Source organism: Ahaetulla prasina, chromosome 5 (genome assembly GCF_028640845.1).
Source record: "Ahaetulla prasina isolate Xishuangbanna chromosome 5, ASM2864084v1, whole genome shotgun sequence".
Taxonomy (NCBI): Eukaryota; Metazoa; Chordata; class Lepidosauria; order Squamata; family Colubridae; genus Ahaetulla; species Ahaetulla prasina.
Genome location: NC_080543.1, coordinates 10,791,979 through 10,812,211, shown reverse-complemented (window position 1 = coordinate 10,812,211; position 20,233 = coordinate 10,791,979). Strand labels below are relative to the sequence as shown.

At 41.3% G+C, this 20,233-nt stretch overlaps 2 protein-coding genes across 2 annotated transcripts in view; both read right to left on the bottom strand.

Annotated features, from left to right (window-relative positions):
- The window catches only part of CCDC81 (coiled-coil domain containing 81), a 44,809-nt gene extending 40,958 nt beyond the window's left edge, over positions 1 to 3,851 (bottom strand). The window contains exon 1 of the mRNA XM_058185629.1: positions 3,583 to 3,851. Coding sequence (XP_058041612.1) covers positions 3,583 to 3,661 — 79 coding nt within the window. The 5' untranslated portion in view covers positions 3,662 to 3,851. The remainder of the gene's footprint in view (positions 1 to 3,582) is intronic.
- Positions 3,852 to 11,697: 7,846 nt separating this feature from the next.
- Positions 11,698 to 20,115, bottom strand: HIKESHI (heat shock protein nuclear import factor hikeshi). The gene is made up of 5 exons (XM_058186478.1): positions 19,977 to 20,115; positions 16,744 to 16,981; positions 14,143 to 14,294; positions 13,564 to 13,682; positions 11,698 to 12,054 (listed from the first exon to the last, which is right to left on the bottom strand). The coding sequence occupies exons 1-5, from the start codon at positions 20,004 to 20,006 to the stop codon at positions 12,000 to 12,002; spliced, it is 594 nt and encodes a 197-aa protein (XP_058042461.1). The 5' UTR covers positions 20,007 to 20,115; the 3' UTR covers positions 11,698 to 11,999.
- Positions 20,116 to 20,233: the final 118 nt, after the last annotated feature.

Below are 20,233 nucleotides of genomic sequence, written 5' to 3'. Positions count from 1 at the left end.
TTACGAAGATGATTAGGGTTCATTACACAGTCAGCCAGATATTTAAACTGGATCTGGGCTTTTTATCCGCCTGGTGACTCCCTCCACAAGGACCTGAGACAGGTAGATCTTATTTGATGGTGTCAAAGGCATCAGTGCAGAGTATAAGCTATTCCAGGTAAAGCTACCTTTTCCCAATTGGCTGATGTGGATTTTGTCAATGCCGATGGTGTTCGAGGGGTGCTCCAGATGTTTTGGGATTGCAACCAAGGTGCCACTTAACCCATGGAGACAGTTTGGAATAATGGTTAAGGCACCAGGCTAGAAAGCAGGAGACCGAGAGTTCAAGTCCCGCCTTAGGCATGAAAGCTAATTGGTGACTTTGGGCCAATCACCAGGAACCTATGAATTCTAGTCCCGCCTTAGCCATGAAAACCGATGGGTGACTTTGGGCCAATCACTGGGAACCTGTGAATTTTAGTCCCGCCTTAGCCATGAAAGCCAATGGATGACTTAGAGCCGCACCTCACAAGGTTGTTGTGTTGAGGAAAATGGGAGGAGGAAGATGTGCCAGATATGTTCACCTCCTTCAGTTATTTGTAAAGATAATAAAGGCTGGATACAAATAAACAAAATAAATAAATATAAAACCTCTCCTTCAAATCAAACTCAACTCCTGATAAGTATGGCGTGCAGCTGTCTACAGAGAAGCAAAAACATCGCAGTCCTCTTTGCGAAATGGCCTTTATCTCCCTGCAGTCTAATTTTACAGTTCTGAAATCTCCCTGTTGTCTCCCAGCCAATATTATCCAGGACTGACCCTGCTTAGCATTTTTTGACAGCAGCCAAAATAGCTTGTTGCTGCCATCTAGTGGTAAACTAAGGCAAACCGAGTTCCGTCCCTTTCAGGGTACTGAAAAGAGAGAGAAATTAACAAAATTATTAACGATAAAGAAAAAACAGAAGTTTTTTATATGGGATATATTCTACCAATGGCTAGATAACAGAAACAGACGTTAGAAAGGAGGAGATATCAGTGGAGAAAATGGTATAGAGGAGAGTTGTTAAAGAAGATGAATAAATGATAAAGAACCCATACCACATAATAAAGATAAAGAACCCATACCACATTTCCAACATCAATACAATTGAACGTGTCCAGAAATATTTTACAAGAAGAGTTCTCCACTCCTCTGAATACAACAAAATACCTTATGCCACCAGACTTGAAATCCTGGATTTAGAAAATTTAGAACTATGCCGCCTTCGACATGACCTGAGTTTAACTCATAGAATCATCTATTACAATGTCCTTCCTGTCAAAGACTACTTCAGCTTCAATTGCAACAATACACGAGCACACAATAGATTTAAGCTTAATGTTAACTGCTCCGATCTTGATTGCAGAAAATATGACTTCAGTAACAGAGTTGTTAATACTTGGAATACACTACCTGACTCAGTTGTCTCTTCCCAAAATCCCCAAAGCTTCAACCAAAAACTATCTACCATTGACCTCACCCCATTCCTAAGAGGTCTGTAAGGGGCATGCATAAGAGCACAAACGTGCCTACCATTCCTGTCCCATTGTTTCCTTTCGTTATATCCAATTAATATAGTTATTACATACTCATACTCATATATATGCTTATATATTGTATAATTATTTCATGCTTATGCTTATACAGTATATACTGTGTGACAAAATAAATAAATGCTCAATGCTAAGCATTAATGTTATTATACTATTACATTATTATATTATTATGATAAGTTGACTATGTATATAAATATACAAATAGAATGAAGACTATTGCTAACATAGTGTAAGCCGCCCTGAGTCTTCGGAGAAGGGCGGGATATAAATGCAAATTAAAAAAAAATGATGGTAATGACCTATCGCAACAAAGATGTATAATATGACTATTTAAACATAATTGTACCCAGAATATACACTGTTTGATGAAAATTGAATGTTATATAAATAAAAATAAAACATTTTATTTGTTAAGAAATTAACAAAATTAAACTTAGCGGAAAAGATTTTATTTATTTATTTATTTATTTATTTTATTTATTTGATTTTTATACCGCCCTTCTCCCGAAGGACTCAGGGCGGTGTACAGGCAAAAATAAAACAGATAGTACAATATACAATTTAAAATGCAATTAAAAAACTTATTTTAAAATTGGCCTGAAAAGTATACAATGAACTAAAAACCCCAGTTAAAATTAGTTAATAAAATTTAAAATTTAATAAAATTCAATTTAAGCCAGCCCCGCGCGAATAAAAAGGTGTGTCTTCAGTTCGCGACGGAATGTCCGAAGGTCAGGTATTTGGCGTTAACCCGAGGGAAGTTCGTTCCAGAGTGTGGGAGCCCCCACAGAGAAGGACCTTCCCCTGGGGGCCGCCAGCCGACATTGCTTGGCGGACGGCACCCTGAGAAGTCCCTCTCTGTGAGAGCGTACGGGTCGTTGGGAGGCATGTGGTAACAGCAGGCGGTCCCGTAAGTACCCAGGCCCTAAGCCATGGAGCGCTTTAAAGGTAGTAACCAAAACCTTAAAGTGCACTCGAAAGGCCACAGGTAGCCAGTGCAGTCTGCGCAGGAGTGGTGTTATATGGGAGCTACGCGTAGCTCCCTCTATCACCCGCGCAGCTGCATTCTGGACTAACTGAAGGAAAAGATAAAGTAATAATAGATGAATAGATAAGTAGGTAAATACTTGAATAAGCTTCATCAAAGAATAATAGCACCAATAATACTAACACCAATAATAATAACCTAATTGGCAGTTAGATCCAATTTCCACAGATTTTGAAACAAACTTCATCCACCAAGCTTGTCTTGACTGGGCCATGTTTTGCCTGAAAATTTTTTTATTTCCATGTCATATTCTCGGAAACTTCCTGTGGTATTCCAACACTGAGAGAGTTTTAAAAAAACTAGGGTTTTTTTATAGATATACCCAGAAAAGCCATTCAAATCCCTGCTATATCTATATCTATATCTGTATCTATATCTATATCTATATCTATCATCTATCTATCTATATCTATAACTATCTATTATCTATATCTATATCTATCTAATCTATCTATATCTATAATCTATCTATATCTATAATCTATCTATATCTATATATTATCTATATATCTATATCTATCTATCTATATCTAAATATCATTTACCTATCTATTTATATCTATCTATCTAGATCTAGATCTAGATAATAGATATAGATATATATAACCCCCCTCTCTCTCTCTCTCTCTATCTATCTATCTATATCTATATATCATCTATCTCTATCTCTATCATCTATTTATCTATATCTCTATCTCTATCTCTATATCTATACACACACACGTATATGTACATACATACACACACACACACAGATATTATATTACAATTTCAAATCTTTATTGTGAGTGCACAACATATGTACGAGATTGGTTCAGCTCCCTCAGTCCACACACACCCAACACAATACAACTCACAGTGAAGAGAGGAAAATCCCTAACCCAATCAATCCTATTAAGAAAACCCCCAGTCCCGTTGCACCAGTGTATTATTAATGCAACAATTCCATGACCTTTACCTTCGGAAGTGAGCTTGGGAAGGGTTATGAAGAGGTTCTTGCCCGCCTGTGTGATTGCATTTTGGATCGTGTCCAACATTTTTGCATCCTCTTGGCCCCAATTTATCTGAGCGAAGTCACCAAAGCTGCTCCTTTTAATGCCGGGTGGGAAAAGTTGCTGGCAACATTTTCTTCTGAAGTTTTCGTCCTCTTGGTCGACTTGATTTTATTTTAATTTTTTTTAAAGCCCGGCCTCAGCGAGCTCGCCCCATTTCCCTTCTCTCGCTCTCCTCCTCCTCCTCCTCCCCATCAATGCAAGGAGCGAAACTCGGCGCCTGGAAGGAGAGAAGGGCGAAGAGACAGAGGGGGGCGGGGCTGATGGAGGGGAGGGGCGGGGCTCGTCGCTAGGACGCGCGTCTCCCTCCCCTGGTTACCAGGAGTGACGTCACAATGGAGGACTCCTCGCCCGGCTTTTGTGTGGAATTGGCCGTTCGAGTTTAGAAGCCTCCAGCCTCTTTTAGAGTCGTTCTCTTCAAGGGTGGATGGGGGGAAAAGGACTGATACAAAGATAGCGTGTTTGTTTGTTTGATTAATTGATTGGTTGGTTGATTGATTCTTTGATCATGAGCTATTGGGTGGTTTCGACTCTTAGCAACCACGTACGTAGAGGTTCTTCAGAGAGATCTGTTCTTAGTCCTTCACGTCTTCCAAAGCAGCCTCTTCACCTTGCTACTGGTTATCCCCTTCTGCTGTCTGTCTGTCTGTCTATCATCTATCATTTCCCTCCCTCCATCTATCTTATCTATCTCTATTTAACATCCTATCATCTATATCTACAGTATCCTCTCTTTATATCTCTTTATCATCTATATCTTATCTATCTATCCATCTATCTTTTAACATCCTATCATCTATATCTACAGTATCCTCTCTCTCTCTTTATATCTCTTTATCATCTATATCTTATCTATCTATCCATCTATCTTTTAACATCCTATCATCTATATCTAAAGTATCATATCTCTTTATATCTATATATCTTTATATCTTTATATCTACATCTATAGCCATCCATATCTATCTATCTCTACATCTATCTATCTATCTATCTATCTATCTATCTATCTACCTCTATTTAACATTCTATCATCTATATCTACAGTTTCATCTCTCTCTCTTTATATCTCTTTAGCATCTATATCTTATCTATCTATCTATCCATCTATCTTTAACATCCTATCATCTATATCTAAAGTATCATATCTCTTTATATCTATATAATCTATAGCCATCCATATCTATCTCTACATCTATCTATCTATCTATTTATCTATCTATCTACCTCTATTTAACATTCTATCATCTATATCTACAGTTTCATCTCTCTCTCTTTATATCTATTTATCATCTATATCTATCTATTCACCCATCTATCTATCCATCTATTTTATCTTTAATATCCTATCATCTACATCTAAAGTATCATATCTCTTTATATATCATCTATATCCATCCATATCTACCTACCTACCTATCTATCTCTATTTAACATCCTATCATCTATATCTACAGTATCATTTCTCTGTCTTTATATCTTTATCATCTATAACTTATCTATCCATCCATCCATCCATCTATCTTTAACATCCTATCATCTATATCTACAGTATCATATGTTTTTATATCTATTTATCATCTATATCCATCCATCTCTATATCTATCTATCTATCTATCTATCTATCTATCTATCTCTATTTAACATCCTATCATCTATATCTACAGTATCATCTCTCTCTTTATATCTATTTATCATCTATATCTATCTTTAACATCCTATCATCTACTGTATATCTGCAGTATCATATCTTTCTTTTTATCTCTTTTTATCTATATCCATCCATCCATCTATCTATCTATATCTATCTCTCTATTTGTCTGTCTGTCTATCTATCACATCCTAGCATCTTTATCTACAGTATCATTCTCTCTCTTTATCTATATCTATTTATTTATCTATCATCTCTCTCTCTCCCCCCGCCTCTCTCTTTATCTAATTTGCTTGTTTGCCAGCCATCTCACCTAGAAGCAACTCTGGGCAGCTTACAAACATAAAAAGCCAATAAATAGTTTTCACATCTAGGAAGACTTAAATGTGAAAACTCAAAATAAACTTACTTCAGTGTGAACTGCCAACTTTTGCAAGCTGTCAATACTTGAATGGAGACCACTTAGAGGCATGTGGCTGTGTTGCTCCTTTGCAACAAAAACACACCCAAAATGATAGTGTTGCGGTACCTTAAAAACTTACTTTGTCACGATAGTTTCCGTTTTCCTGATTCCAGTTGTGTGGATGAACAGAGGCAGATTTTATATGAAAGGTGTGTTTTTAAAAATGCAGAATTTTACCTGCTCACTGATTAAAATTAGTTGAATTATGGGGTAACAAAAAGCATGCATAAAATGAGAGTAACCATGCAGTATGTGAGATGTAAGTTTATTACACCTTGGAGAATCTACTTTTTAGGACACAAGTTGATTCTGCCAACTGAAGCGAGGGCTTAATCATGCATCCCATTGTGTGGATTCTAATTTATAATCTCTTAAAAGAACAGTCACTAAAAATTATCTAAAATGAGCAGCCTTATATACAAGGGGTCTCCAACCTTGTCAACTTTAAGACTTGTGCTATATACTATCTAAATAGATAAAACTGCCATTCTGATCCACCTTGGCCCATCATGAATACGGCCAGGTAGCTTTCCCAGCATAATGTAAACATGGTCTTTTCAGATTCCTGGTTTAATCTACACACTTGGTTTTGTCCTAGTGGTCTTCCATCCATGAATGAAACCCCACACTGTTTCATCTTTTGGAGACTAGCCAAGGTTTGCTAGCTGCTGCCATTTGTTGTAACATACCAGCAAACCTAGGCTAAGATGCTGCTATTCTCTTTCTAAAGAATTAACATGCTTTAACATGGGATCAAAAAAGCCTCTTCTGATTATTAATTATTATTAAGGGCCTTTAATAATAATAATAATTATTATTATTATTATTATTATTATTATTATTATTATTATTATTATTATTATTATTATTATTATTATTATTATGGGCCTAATAATAATTAATTATTATTAATTATTAATTATTATTAAGGGCCTCTGGTGGCTCAACAGACTAATGCAGTCTGTTATTAACAGCAGCTGCTTGCAATTACTGCAGGTTCAAGTCCCACCAGGCCCAAGGTTGACTCAGCCTTCCATCCTTGATAAGGTAGGTAAAATGAGGACCCAGATTGTTGGGGGGGCAATAAGTTGACTTTGTATATAATATACAAATGGATGAAGACTATTGCTTGACATAGTGTAAGCCGCCCTGAGTCTTCGGAGAAGGGCAGTGTTGTGACCCAGGTTCCTGGACCCGGACTCCTGGACTCGGATGATTCAGAAAGTGAGGGAGAAGACCTGGCCAGCCCTGCTTCTCTTGAGCCCTTTCCCTCCCTGGCACCCACTCAAAGGGATGGGGAGGGGCCGGCACAGCCTGATTCCATGGAGCCTCCTTCTGATTTGGCAACGCCCCAAGAACAGTTTTGGAGCGATGCAAGGTCACGTAGACGTAATCGCCGTGCGCAGCAGCGGAAGAGTTGGGACAAAGCCAAGTCATAATTGTCATGCAGTGACATCTGCAGAGACTATAAATAGGAGGCGGGACTTCCTGGTTTTTTGTCTTGGACAAAGTAATGAGTTGGCGCGAGCTAATGAATTGGCGCGAGCTAACTATTTCAATGGAGGGAAGAATATATTCGTGAGTAATTCTGGCCTTATCTATAATTTCCTCGTTATCTCCAGAAACTTGGCAGGCCCGTGGGTAGACGTGGCCAGGACATGTATCTATGTAAATAAAAGGAAAAAAAAAGGAAGGCCTCTGACGGACTCTTTGCTGGGAGTATTGGGGGAAGGGAAACAGAACAGGCAGGATATAAATGTGAATAATAAAATAAAATAAAATTAATTAATACTCTTGCTATATTTTTATCTTACCAAGAAAACATGGTGCTTAACATAAAGCTAATCGTTGCTAGCAAACTGAAACTTCAAAGCCTTCTGTCAATAGAAACGAGATGAGGGCAGTCATGCATCAGCTTGGTATGAATAAATTAATTGTAATAAGTTACAATTATCTCAGAAAATGGAAACTTGCTCATACTGTATATGACAAACGAAGAAAAGTGGAGTAAAATATGAGAAATCTAAAATTCTGCCAGAAATACTAATTTCATAGCTGTTAATTATCTTACCTATTCATTTTTGTTCAATGTACCAGTTTCATCCTCTCCTTAAATCAGTTTGGTCTATGTATCATTAATGAGGATAAGTTATTTGAAATGTTCAGATATGCAAGATTACCTAAGACAGGAGTCAGCAACCTGTGGCTCTGGAGCCGCATGTGGCTCCTTCATCCCTCTGCTATGGCTCCGTCATTGGTCGGCGCCACAATTTTGAGAGGAGCTTCCAGTTTGAGGGGGGGAGTATGACGTGGCAGGAGGAGACTCTATGGTAAGGGGCAGGTTTTCCGGTCAGCTCCACAATTGATAGGGCTTTTGGTTAGGACAGGTAGAGAAAAAAGGACACCGCACTAGGAGGATACTCTATGGTGGGGGAACCAGACTTCCAGTCAGCTCCAAAATTGAACAGGGGGGCTTCTGGTTAGGACCTTTGTAATTCTTTGAGGGTTTAAGGTTGCCGACCCCTGACCTAAGACCATTACATTTTTGCTGCTCTTGAATTATTCAGGTGAGATGGCAGTATAGAAATCAGATGGACGGATAGACAGGCAAAACTTATTGATTCTGCTGAAAAAACTATGCAAACTTTTGTAACTGCAGATGCCAAAAGTTAGAAGACATCGCACTATGGGTTTCAAATTATATTCTTCCATCAGCAAAACATCCATCAGTGAATTTATCTTTATTTATGATTGCCTATTCCATACATAAGGGATGCGGTGGCTCAGGGGCTAAGACAGCTGAGGTTGTCGATCGAAAGGTCAGCAGTTCGGTGGTTCAAATCCCTAGTGCTGCCGTGTAATGGGGTGAGCTCCTGTTACTAGTCCCAGCTTCTGCCAACTTAGCAGTTTCGAAAGCATATAAAAATGTAAGTAGAAAAAATAGGGACCACCTTTGATGGGAAGGTAACAGCGTTCCGTGCGCCTTTGGCGTTGAGTCATGCCGGCCACATGACCACAGAGATGTCTTCGGACAGCGCTGGCTCTTCGGCTTTGAAACGGAGATGAGCAACACCCCCTAGAGTTGGGAACGACTAGCACGTATGTGCGAGGGGAACCTTTTACCTTTACCTTATTCCATACATAAAGATAGGGCTGTCCTAAATGATTATGACAGAGGTTGCCTTTATGCATCTATCTTATTGACCATCTTAGACCAAGTCCAAAAATGCTAGAGAATTCCTGGAAGCCTGGCACACTAACAAATGAGCGATCAATAGACACATAAGACATAAGCAATCTTGCCTTCTGATATTCTGTTTTATAGGGGCGAGGTGGACTGAAGAGTGGGACGGGGAAACGGAGCAAGAATTCTCTCCTGCTGCCATTGGTGAAACCTTCCAATGAATCTCGACTTCACATATGAATTTGAGTGTATGCTCAAGAACGAAAATACGAACGTTTCAAGAAAGAAACAGCAAGGTTTCATTGATAATTCCCAAGCTAACATTGAAGGCAGCTGAATTCAACATTCCGAATTCAGAAATACATTCTTTGCAGTCCATCCACATAAAATCTTAGGTGGCAATGAGCACAACACATGGCAGGACAGGAGGCTGGTTTGAAAATGAGGCTGAAACAAATTTTTCCCGAGTCTTATAAAAGAGTGGGACAGTATCTAGTCTTCTGCTATTGATCGCCTCCTCCCGCCACTGCAAAAGCACCCATGCTGGCTGGGGAATTCTGGGAATTGAAGTCCACGAGTCTTAAAGTTGCCAATGTTGGACACCCTTGTTCTATAGCTTTTAAGATGCTGGGCCAGACTTCTGGACAACCAACTAGAACCTGCTTCACTTTTGAAAAGGCAGACTGACCTTAGTGCAAGGGTCAATTTTCCCTATTCCTCTGATCAAGAGACATTTTGATCAGGGGTGAAATGCTCCAGGTTCGGACCGGATCGCTCAAGCCGGTAGCGATGGCGGTGGGTGGTTCGGAGAACCAGTAGCAAAAATCCCTGCCCCCCTTCCCCCCCCCGCATGCCCAGCTGAGCCACGTGATCATCAGAGGGTTTTTTTTAACTTTTAAAAGCATTTTTTCTTTGGCCGAAAAAATGCTTTTAAAAGTAAAAAAAAAAGCCTTCGATGATCACGCGGCTCAACTGAGATTGTCAGAACCTTTTCAAAGCATTTTTTTAACAACCTCTTCGGCCAAAGAGGCTGTAAGAAAAAAAGCTTTTAAAAGTAAAAAAAAAAGTGGCCATGCTTACCCAGTCACATTACCCCACCACCACCAAGCCACGCCCACAGAACCAGTAGTAACAAGTTTTACATTTCACTCCTGATTTTGATGCCCTCTCCCCACAGAATGTGCCCACTGCTTTTTAGAGGTGGCTCTCAATTGCCCTCCAAAAAAAATGGATCAATAGTCATTACACATCAGGCTTCTGCATTATAGAAATAAGGCTTGGAGAAATCTTGAGCAACAGATTGATGAGTCAACAACTGCAACTTTCTGCAATCTTAAAGGAGGAAAGAATTCATGGGACAGTCCTCAGATTATCAGCCAGTCCTTCAGAGCAAGCTGCAAGATAATGTCCCATTGGCCCATACTCCTTACTAAAAAGCAGACATCACACTGCCAACAAAAGTGCTATGGTTTTCCCAGTGGCAATGTATGGCTGTGAAAGCTGGACCATAAGGAAGGCTGACCGCCAAAGAATTGAGGCCTTTGAACTCTGGTGCTGGAGAAGACTCCTGTGAGTCCCTTGGACTGCAAGGGATCAAACTGGTCAGTCCTAGGGGAGATTAACCCTGACTGCTCTTTAGAAGGCCAGATCCTGAAGATGAAACTCAAATCCTTTGGCCACCTAATGAGAAGGAAGGACTCACTGGAGAAGAGCCTAATTGTTGTGCCTCGTCCTCCCTCCTCTCCTCAGCCGGGCCCCTCCCGTCTACACCCGGGCCTGTTATCAGACTCCGAGTCTGATAATGAAGATGAAAGGCCTGTCATGCCTCCAGCCCCCGGCCCTGGCCCCATGCCCGGAGAGGATTTCAGGAATGAACAAACAAACCTGATAAACCTCACTCCTACAGCGTGTGAGCAGGAAGCCAGCCACGTGCTGGAATTACTGACAGCAGATCCAGCTGAAGAGAATTCAAAGTGGGAGGATCCTCGCTTCCAGAGATCTGAGAGGCCACACCAGCAGAAGGAAGGGAGGGGCAGGCCTGGATAAATGCTGAGTCATGGAGCCACACCCCACAGACTATATAAAGGACCTGCTTGTGGCATGCCAACCTTGAGTCAAGCAAAGTCTCATCTAGTTTGCTGCTATCGGACTCTATCGCTGAAGTCACAACTTGGACTCCTGCCTGCCCTGATAAACCTTGAAGGAATTTGACAAGTTGCAGAGGCTTCGTTGCCATGCTTGATACGGACTTCCTAGACCCGGTCATCGGAGGGGGGAGGGGACACGACACTAATGCTGGGAAAGATTGAGGGCAAAAGAAGAAGGGGACGGCAGAGAACGAGGTGGCTGGATAGAGTCACTGAAGCAGTCAGTGTGTGAGCTTAAATGGACTCCAGAGGATGGTAGAGGACAGGAAAGCCTGGAGGAACATTGTCCATGGGGTTGCAATGGGTGGGACACAACTTCACAACTAACAACAACCATTGTCACCCATTTATGCTAAAGAAGTACCCAAATATAATTAATCAGGAATGATATAGTCAGAGGAATAATGTTTGTCATGGCTACTGATGAAACTATTTGTTTTGAACATGAAAACCAAAGTAATCAAGTCAACTATTGTAAGCAGAATTAACTGAACAGGACATCTAGAAGTCATACAAGCTATTATATGAAGCATAGCCAAACATGTTCCATAACAACTTCAGTCTGGAAAAAAAGACCCAAATCAAAAGGTTTATTCTTGTTAATATTATTGATCATGTTTTCTGTACACATTGTAGGTTTCCCGGTTTATAGTTTTTTAACTTGAAAATAGGAGATGCTGCAATGACTACTCTTTAGGGTTTAATGTTAAAGCAAAGTCCCAGAAGTATTACAAAAGCTGAGGGTTTCCCCCACCCTCCTCCTCCCTTCATCTCAAATTTAGGCATTCATCCGGATGTTCTTCAGCAAACTCAGGATATTACATCTTTTAAGCTCTGTCTGCTTGTTCGTGTGGACTCCCAAGAAACTGACTCGGGATTATGTTTTCCAAAAAGAAGGGTTCTGAGTTAGTCTTCTTTGGAAATTCTCGTACCTGAAAGAAAGAGGGAGGCGGGAGAGAAACAGAAAATGTGGATAAATTAAAATTTTATAATAGAGCTATTTTGTATGTTTAACTTGGTGGCAATCTCAGATTAAGGACAATGTTCTCCTTTCCAATATCTAAGGGGCTTGTCACCAAAATGAGGGGTGGGTGGGGTCAAGCTATTCTCCAAAGCACCTGAGGGCAGAACAAGAAGCAATGGGTGGAAACCGATCAAGGAGAGAAGCAACCAAGAACTAAGGAGGAATGTCCTGACAGTGAGAACAATTAACCAGTGGAACAGCCTGACTTCAGAAGTTGTAAATGCTCCAACACTGGAGATTTTAAAGAAGAGATTGGGCAGCTATTTGTCTGAAACGGTATAGGACAGGGGTGTCAAACTCAAAGACCCAGACCCCAGGTCCGGCCTGCAGGGTGCTTAGATCGGGTTCACCCTGGAAACAGGGTGAACCCGATCACCCTGCGGTGCCTCTGCCAGGGAAAATGGAGCTCGGAAGGGCAACAGGCGGCTCTCCTGAGCTTCATTTTCCCTGGCAGAGGGTTGCAGAAGGCCATTGCAGCCAAAAATGGAGCTCGGGAGCCCATTTTCACCTGCAGAGGACTTGGGCCATCACAGGTGCCCCCTACACAAGTGACGTCGAGTTGGCCACGCCACTCTGGCCACGCCCAACCCGGCCCCCAGAGGTCAAACACAGTCCTGATGCAGCCCTCAATTAAATCGAGTTTGACAACCCTGGTATAAGGTCTCCTGCTTGGGCAGGGGTTGGACTACAAGACTTCCAATGTCCTTTCCAACTCTGTTATTCTGTTATTTTTTTTCTGCTAAGATTTCTCTTAATCTCCAGCACTGAAACGCAATTGCCTACTGTATAGGCAAGCTGATATCATAGCAATAGCAATTAGACTTATGTATCACCCCATAATGCTTTACAGCACGCTCTGGGCAATTTACAGAGTCAGCATATTACCCCCCAGCAATCTGGATCTTCATTTTATTGACCTTGGAAGGATGGAAGACTAAGTCAACCTCGAGCCTGTCAGAATCGAACTGCTGGCAATCGGCAGAATTAGCCTCAACATGCTATAATGTTATATATTAATAGCAAAGGCCCTGTATATTATTAAGCTAAGAAACATTTGGTTTCTAACATCATTCCTTGATGATAAAAATACTATTCATATGTAATTTAAATCAATTTGTGCAAATCAGCATAGGATATCCACTATAAAAAATGGAATCTATATATCAAGTATTCTACTTTCTTTCACTTAGGGAGGGAGTAATTTGTCACAACATACTTGCATATCTGCAATCCTAATAGAAAATAGAACTGAAAAATAAAGACCTCAAAATTTGCTGATGGGTTACTAAGCAGAACTTTTAAGTTAATCAAACTATTCTGACAATGATTAACAAGATTAACCCTCTGGAATTATGATTATTGTGGTTCGGTGCAGGAACGCGGAAACTTCTACTGCTTAAGAAGTACTGTATCTTACCATTTCAGAACCACATTTGCAGGAATAAAAGCTTCTGATGGGTTGGGTGTCATTTGGGCCTGAGTAACAGCAAAGGATGATGCGAAGTTATAAAAATTGTCTAACATCTTCTGAGTGAACTGAAAAAAAAATAATCAAAACATGTTAACAATTTCCACTTTTGTAATCATCTCTACTGCAATTCTTAGAACAGACTGAGCTATTTTTTATGTATTGGAACATTGTCATAAGGACGTCTCATGGTTAATAGCAATGAGAAAATGAAACAAAACACCTTTCAATAATAAAGACAATAATAAACCAAATAATACAGTGTAAAAAACCAACCGTAACAGGTAACACAATCCCTATTATTCCCAAAATGCTGTTCAAAATATCTTCTGTTCCATTCTGTTCTGTTCTACTCCACTCCACTCCACTCCACTCAATTCCATTCCATTTTCTATTCTATATTCTATTGTTCTGTTCTGTTGTATTCTGTTCTGCTCTGCTCTACCAAGGTTCTGGTACTGTTCTACCAGTTTTCTAGCAAACACCATTTACTGAAGGAAAAAAACAACAACCTATATTTGCAATTACCTCTGTGAATGAATTGACTGATGATACAGCAGCACTTGCTATAGGAGTCTGTTGGGCCAAGAGTTCCAGCAGCTCCACAGAAATCCCAATCTGGGCCACAGATGGCATTTGGGGGATAGTCATGGCTCCAAATGGATGCTGACTGCCTTTACCTGAAAGGAACACACCACAGCTACCCTAATGCATTGGTCTGCTTCTCAGCGCAAGGACAATTCTGAAGTAACTGCAGATATACACAAGACTGCGCGGGAGGAAAACACATCAGTTACTGTAATGGTATGAAACAAAGAACAATTAATGAAACATTAAAATACAGCTAGCTCTCTGCTTACAGCAGTTCTTATAAAATAGCTGTCTGAAATAAAATAATCCACACTGCCAGGAAGCATAGCTAAACAGTCCCCATGAAAATGAATATTTAAAAAGAGGGGTGGGGAATACAATCCCTTATTTATATTTGTTTTCATCAAACAGAAAAGTGCAAATAACATGGCCATGAGTCCAAACCTTAGCGGCTAATACAAAATTAATTTCATGCAGCTATGTCATGGAACAGGGTTCTGGAGATAAAAACATTGTTTGAAAAAGAAAAATATTCCTCTCTGTGGAAGTAAAATTGATTTAAAATGGACATGAACTTCTTCAAATAAAAGTACGTACAGGGAAGAATAAGTACAAATGAGTTTTGGAATCTCTCTTGCAAGCCGACTCAGATCTCAAGGTGTAAATATGCTAATATTTCTTCTGATAAAAACTTCAGAGGATTACAAACAGGAAAAACTTGAACAGCCTAATTAAACCTGCCCAGTTATGCAAAGACTGTAAGATTGGCCATAACACAAATTCCCAAATAAAAATAAACTGTCCAGCCACTGATTTCTAAAAACAAATTATCCTAGAACTGTGATGGCGAACCTATGGCACACGTCACTGGTGGCATTATTATTATTATTATTATTATTATTTTTCACATTTATATACCGCCCTATCTCCCTAGGGACTCAGGGCGGTTCACAGGCAAATAAAAAAGTACATATAAATACAGAATAAAATATCATTAAAAAACTTATTCCACATAGCCAAATTAAAAAACAGTATATATAATAAAACCCATTAAAACCAATATAAATTTAAAATCTAGTCCAGTCCTGCGCAGATGAATAGATGTGTTTTAAGCTCACAGCGGAAGGTTTGGAGGTCCGGAAGTTGACGGAAGTTGACATGCAGCGCCCTCTGTGGGCACGCGAGCTGTCGCCCCAGTTTAGCTGTGCCGCATATGCGTGTGTGCCTCCCGCCGGCCAGACGGTCATTGGGTCTCTGCCATACATGCGTGGGGACGGGGCATGTGTAAGGGGGGCATGTGTGCATGTGGGGAGGGGCGTGTGCAGAGGGACCATGTGTGCATGCGCAGGGGGTGTGAGGCAGCACGCATGCATGGGGAGCGAGGGGCTTGCAGGGGGGCCATGTGCGCATTGCATTTTGGGGGTTCAGGCACGCATGCAGCGCTTTGGCCATTCAGTCCGGAAAAAGTTAGCCATCACTGTCCTAGAACAAGAACTGAAAGGACAGGAGCAATGGTTTGATTTTATCCCCCTTGCAGATTCTGCTATTGGCTTCTATATTTCAGTGAACAAGAAGAAAAGAAAAAAAAAGTCTGAATGCAAAAAAATGCACTGAAATAAACTGGTTGAATATAATGCTTAAAAGAAACAAATCCTGTTTATTTTACTCCGCTTTATTAGGATAAAATGCTAATGGATTCCCATCAGGTTTCATAGTTTTATTAAAATATGTGAATTCTATTACTATAGTATAGTGATTCTGTACTATATTATATTTGCATTGCTGGCGTTGTTACCACTTATTAAAATGCTAGTTAGTGTAACTTACGTTTTGGGACATATATTTTCTTAGAACCTTTTTTCCCCTATTAATGGGTGGTTAATACTGGCTTTTAATTATTTTGACATTAGGATTTAAAAGTGTTTGCAAGCACACATCTCATAAAAGTCTGCTATTTAGTTGACATAGACAGGGGTTTGGAAGGGAGTGTGTTATTTGTTTCCTATTTTGCGTTCTGCAGAAAAAAAGAGTAAGGATTAAGCAACTACTTGAGCCCTACACTAATGTTTATTTCTATCCCCTATTATTCTTTATAAATAACTCAAGATGGTGAACATACCTAATACTCCTTCCTCCTCCTGTTCCCACAACAACCACCTTGTGAGGCAAGTTGGGCTGAGAGAGAATGGCTGATCCAAAGTAATCTAGCTGACTTTCATGCCTAAGGTTGGATTAGAATTCACAGTCTCCTGGTGATTGGCTCTAAATCACTTAGCTGGTTTCCATACCTAAGGTAATCTAGAAGTCACGGTCTCCTAGTTTCTATGCCAGCACCTTAACTACTACACTAAACTGGCTTCCAATGTTTCCTGGTCAAACAGATATGTTAGTCCTATTGGATGCACACCTAGTTAGCTCTTATTTCTAAAGTTTGAAGTCTTGGGAGGACTTCAGGAATCTGCGAAAATGTAGAAAAGATTGCCCAGCTGTGCCCTGTGTTAACACACACTTATACACACTTGTATTCCCCTCTCTTACCAGATTTTAGACCAGAAATTTTAAAGATGGCACTTGGTTTTTCATTCGTGACAAATCCAAGAAGCTGCCACACGGCCACACCGTTCTCGTCAGGATAGCAAAAGTAGACCGATCCGCCCATACCCTCTGGAAAGGGCACAGTCCCCAGCATGAAGACCACCACATGATTGATTTTCTCGTAGTCGGGCAAGTTAAACACGAACTTGTCCTCCGCTACTTGCTGTGCCACTGTTTGAACCTATAAAAAAAAAGTTTATTTAGAAAATGTATGTGGCCGCCCAACTCATGGTGACTCCAAACGGTTTACAGAAATAAAACCCCAACCCCATAAACCTCCCATCCTCTGACAACAACAATCAATCAGCCCCTTGATAGGCTCCATATCACCTGGGGTCCCTTGGCAAAACCATATCTTCAGGGCCTTTTAAAAGAGAGTCAAGATGGGCCCAACTTATTTCCGCGGGTATGATGCTTCACAGGGAGTGAGCCACCAGAGAAGATTCTTCTTTTTGGTCCCATTAGATGGACCCAGGGGTGAAATTCACTTCCCTTCCCTACCAGTTCGCAAATCTGCACGTGCCGCATCATCCGTCCATGCAGCCTTCTGTCCATACGCAGAGGCTAAAAATTGTTGCAAAAAAGGGACGTCCTGATGTCCGCGTGGGTGGGCAGAGCCTCCCACAGCCGCTGCTACCGGTTTTCCCGAGCCGGATAGAACCAGCGGAATTTCAACCCTGGATGGATCTCCCTAAGACAGGGAACCCGCAACATCCTCCCTGCTCCTGTGGGTCAGATAGATGTAATTGAGAAAAGATGGTCCTTCAAATAACCTGGCCTCAGGCCATGTAGGGGTTTTAAAAATGACAACCAGCACCTTGAATTGGGTCTGGAAGCAAACTGGCAGCCAATGCGCCTCTCGCAGGAGAGGTGACACATGTGCAAATCTAGACCTGCACAAAACGATGTGGGCTGCCATATTCTGAACCAATTGAAGTTTGTTGTGACCCAGGCCCAAGTAGGTAGTAGAAAACTCAGTCAGTGTAAAAGCAAACAAACTTTATTAGAACAGCTGAAAATTAACTCATTCTCAGCGTAGTCCAACTAAATTCCTCCCAACACAGTTCCCCAGCCTTGGTCCAATTAGGCAAACTGCCAAAGGCCTTTCTTGACAAAAGTTCAGAAGACGCCAATACAAAACAAATGCAACAAGACAAAGCTATCAATGTTGTTTTCCGGCAAAGAGCCCAAACACCGCTGCTGGTCTTTTAAGCCTTATGGGAGGGGCCAATCATCTCTTGGCCCTACTCCCGAGTCGTTCTCTTTGCTTGAGCTGCTTTTGCCTTCTGGCAGCTCTTCTCATGCGTGCATTAGGAACAGGCTCCTCCTTTTCCTCTGCCTTACTACTGTCAGCCTCTGGAGGCTCTGGAGTCCGCACATCACTCCCGATGGCCCTGGCCCCACCTCTGCCTCTGACGCAGAGCCCTCATTCGGGCCTTCCCAGCTTCCAGGACTGGCCCATGCTCTTCCTCAGCCTCATCACTGCCTGACTCTATTGCCAGCTCCACAGGCTGCTGGTGGACCACAACAAGCTTCTGGATACTTTTCAAGGGTAGCTCCATTAAATGGGCAGCCGCTTTTCCCCAGTTTTGCTCATCAAAGAGTTCAATAATCATAGCTCTTTACATCTCAGGGTTATTAATTAATTCCATTTGAATAGTCCAGACAGTTTCTGCACAACAAGAGTCACTTTAATTTGCTGAAAAAAAGTAAACAATCCGCTTTTCCCCTGAACAAATCTTTAGGCTAACTGGCTCACGTCGCAATGCATCATTTTGTGCAATTTGGTTCATCCCTACTCTAGCCTTCTGCTCAATGGAATCCATATGTAGCACAACACTTCTCCATTAGCAAGTTCAGCATGATCTCTGACATGCTTAAGCCACCTGATAAATCAGTCCGACTCACGAAAAAGCGATTTCCGCTGAAAATGCAATGCATCCAAATGAATTGAGGAAAGCGCCACTGGAAATAATGGCCATGGCTGCAAAAACCACAAGTTGTTAATTCGCTGTTCAGACACATTTTTTTTATTATTATTGATCACATTTGTAATCCATTTTAAATACCAAATACCAAAATTAGTTAAAGTAGAATGCAAGCATTGGGTTCAATTTCACAACTTGAAAAAGTAGGTTTTGCATGAAAGATTACAAGCCCGACATCCAATTGCAGATATCGGGCTGCAACCTTTCGTGCAAAACCCCCAATTTGCAATATAAATTGTGCAAATAGTGGTGGTGAAGGATGTCACTTTTTGAATTCATCCCTAAAGGATGAATCTGAGCTTAGGTAGCTCTGTAAAAAAAGGCTATGTAAGAGCTGAGAGGAAGCAGGCACAGATAAAATGAATGAATATATATATATATATATATATATATATTCGTGCTTACAGAACATTCTGGGAGCAACATTCCCAGAAGCACGAAGCTGAAGCCTGAAGATGACGAATGAGACTTCGTCGAAACGTCGCCAAGACACTTCCAATTTTACGCGGGAGAAAACCCCAATAACCAAAGACCTACATACATACATACATACAGACAGACAGACATATTTATGTATGTATATGTATGTATATGTATATGTGTGTGTATATATATATATATATGTGTGTGTGTATGTATGTATGTATATATATATTTCTGAGGGGGAAGATATATATATATATGCTTGAAACAGGAGCCTCATGTCCAATGTATAAGTTTCCCCCTCAGAAATATACAACAATAAGGGATTCCGCCTCTTGAGCTGTTGTTTTTTTTAATCACAGTTAAGGAAGGCATGAGGTCTGTTGAAAACTTCCAAAAATGCAATTTTAAGTTTGTAAATTCCCGCACATCACTTCAGACCCTTCCTTGTCTACCTCCCTCAGGCACCATTTGATGCACTGGGACTACAGCTCCCACCAACCCACCACAGTAACGGCTGCCCGAGGGGTGATGGGAGTTGTAGTTTCAAGACATCGGGTCCCCTCGAGCCGCAAACCGCAGGAGGCGGAGCTTAAGGGTCGCCCCGCGCATCGCTCACCATAGAAACCCCAAAGGGCCAGCCGGCCCTCTCGTTTCCATGGTCACCACTTCTCCTTCTCTCCCCCTCCCCTTCGTTGCCACGGAGATCCAGGCCGAGGAGCCCGCCCACTCCATCCTCCGAGGCCACAGGCGGGAGCCACTCACCAGCCTCCCCGCAACCAAGCAACCAAACATGGCGGCGACGGCGCCAGCACCCGGCTTGGTCCTCCGAGGTGGCCTTTCTAGACACCTACAAGCCGCCCGGACGAACACCCCAATGCCCCTCCGTGACGCCCCCCACTCGACCCCGCCCCAAGGAAGTACATCCGGGGCAGGCGGAAGGAGAAAATTATTTAAAAACTGGTGGAAGCACACACAAAAAAAAGGACTTCATATCCCAGCATGCAGCGCAGCAGAACATT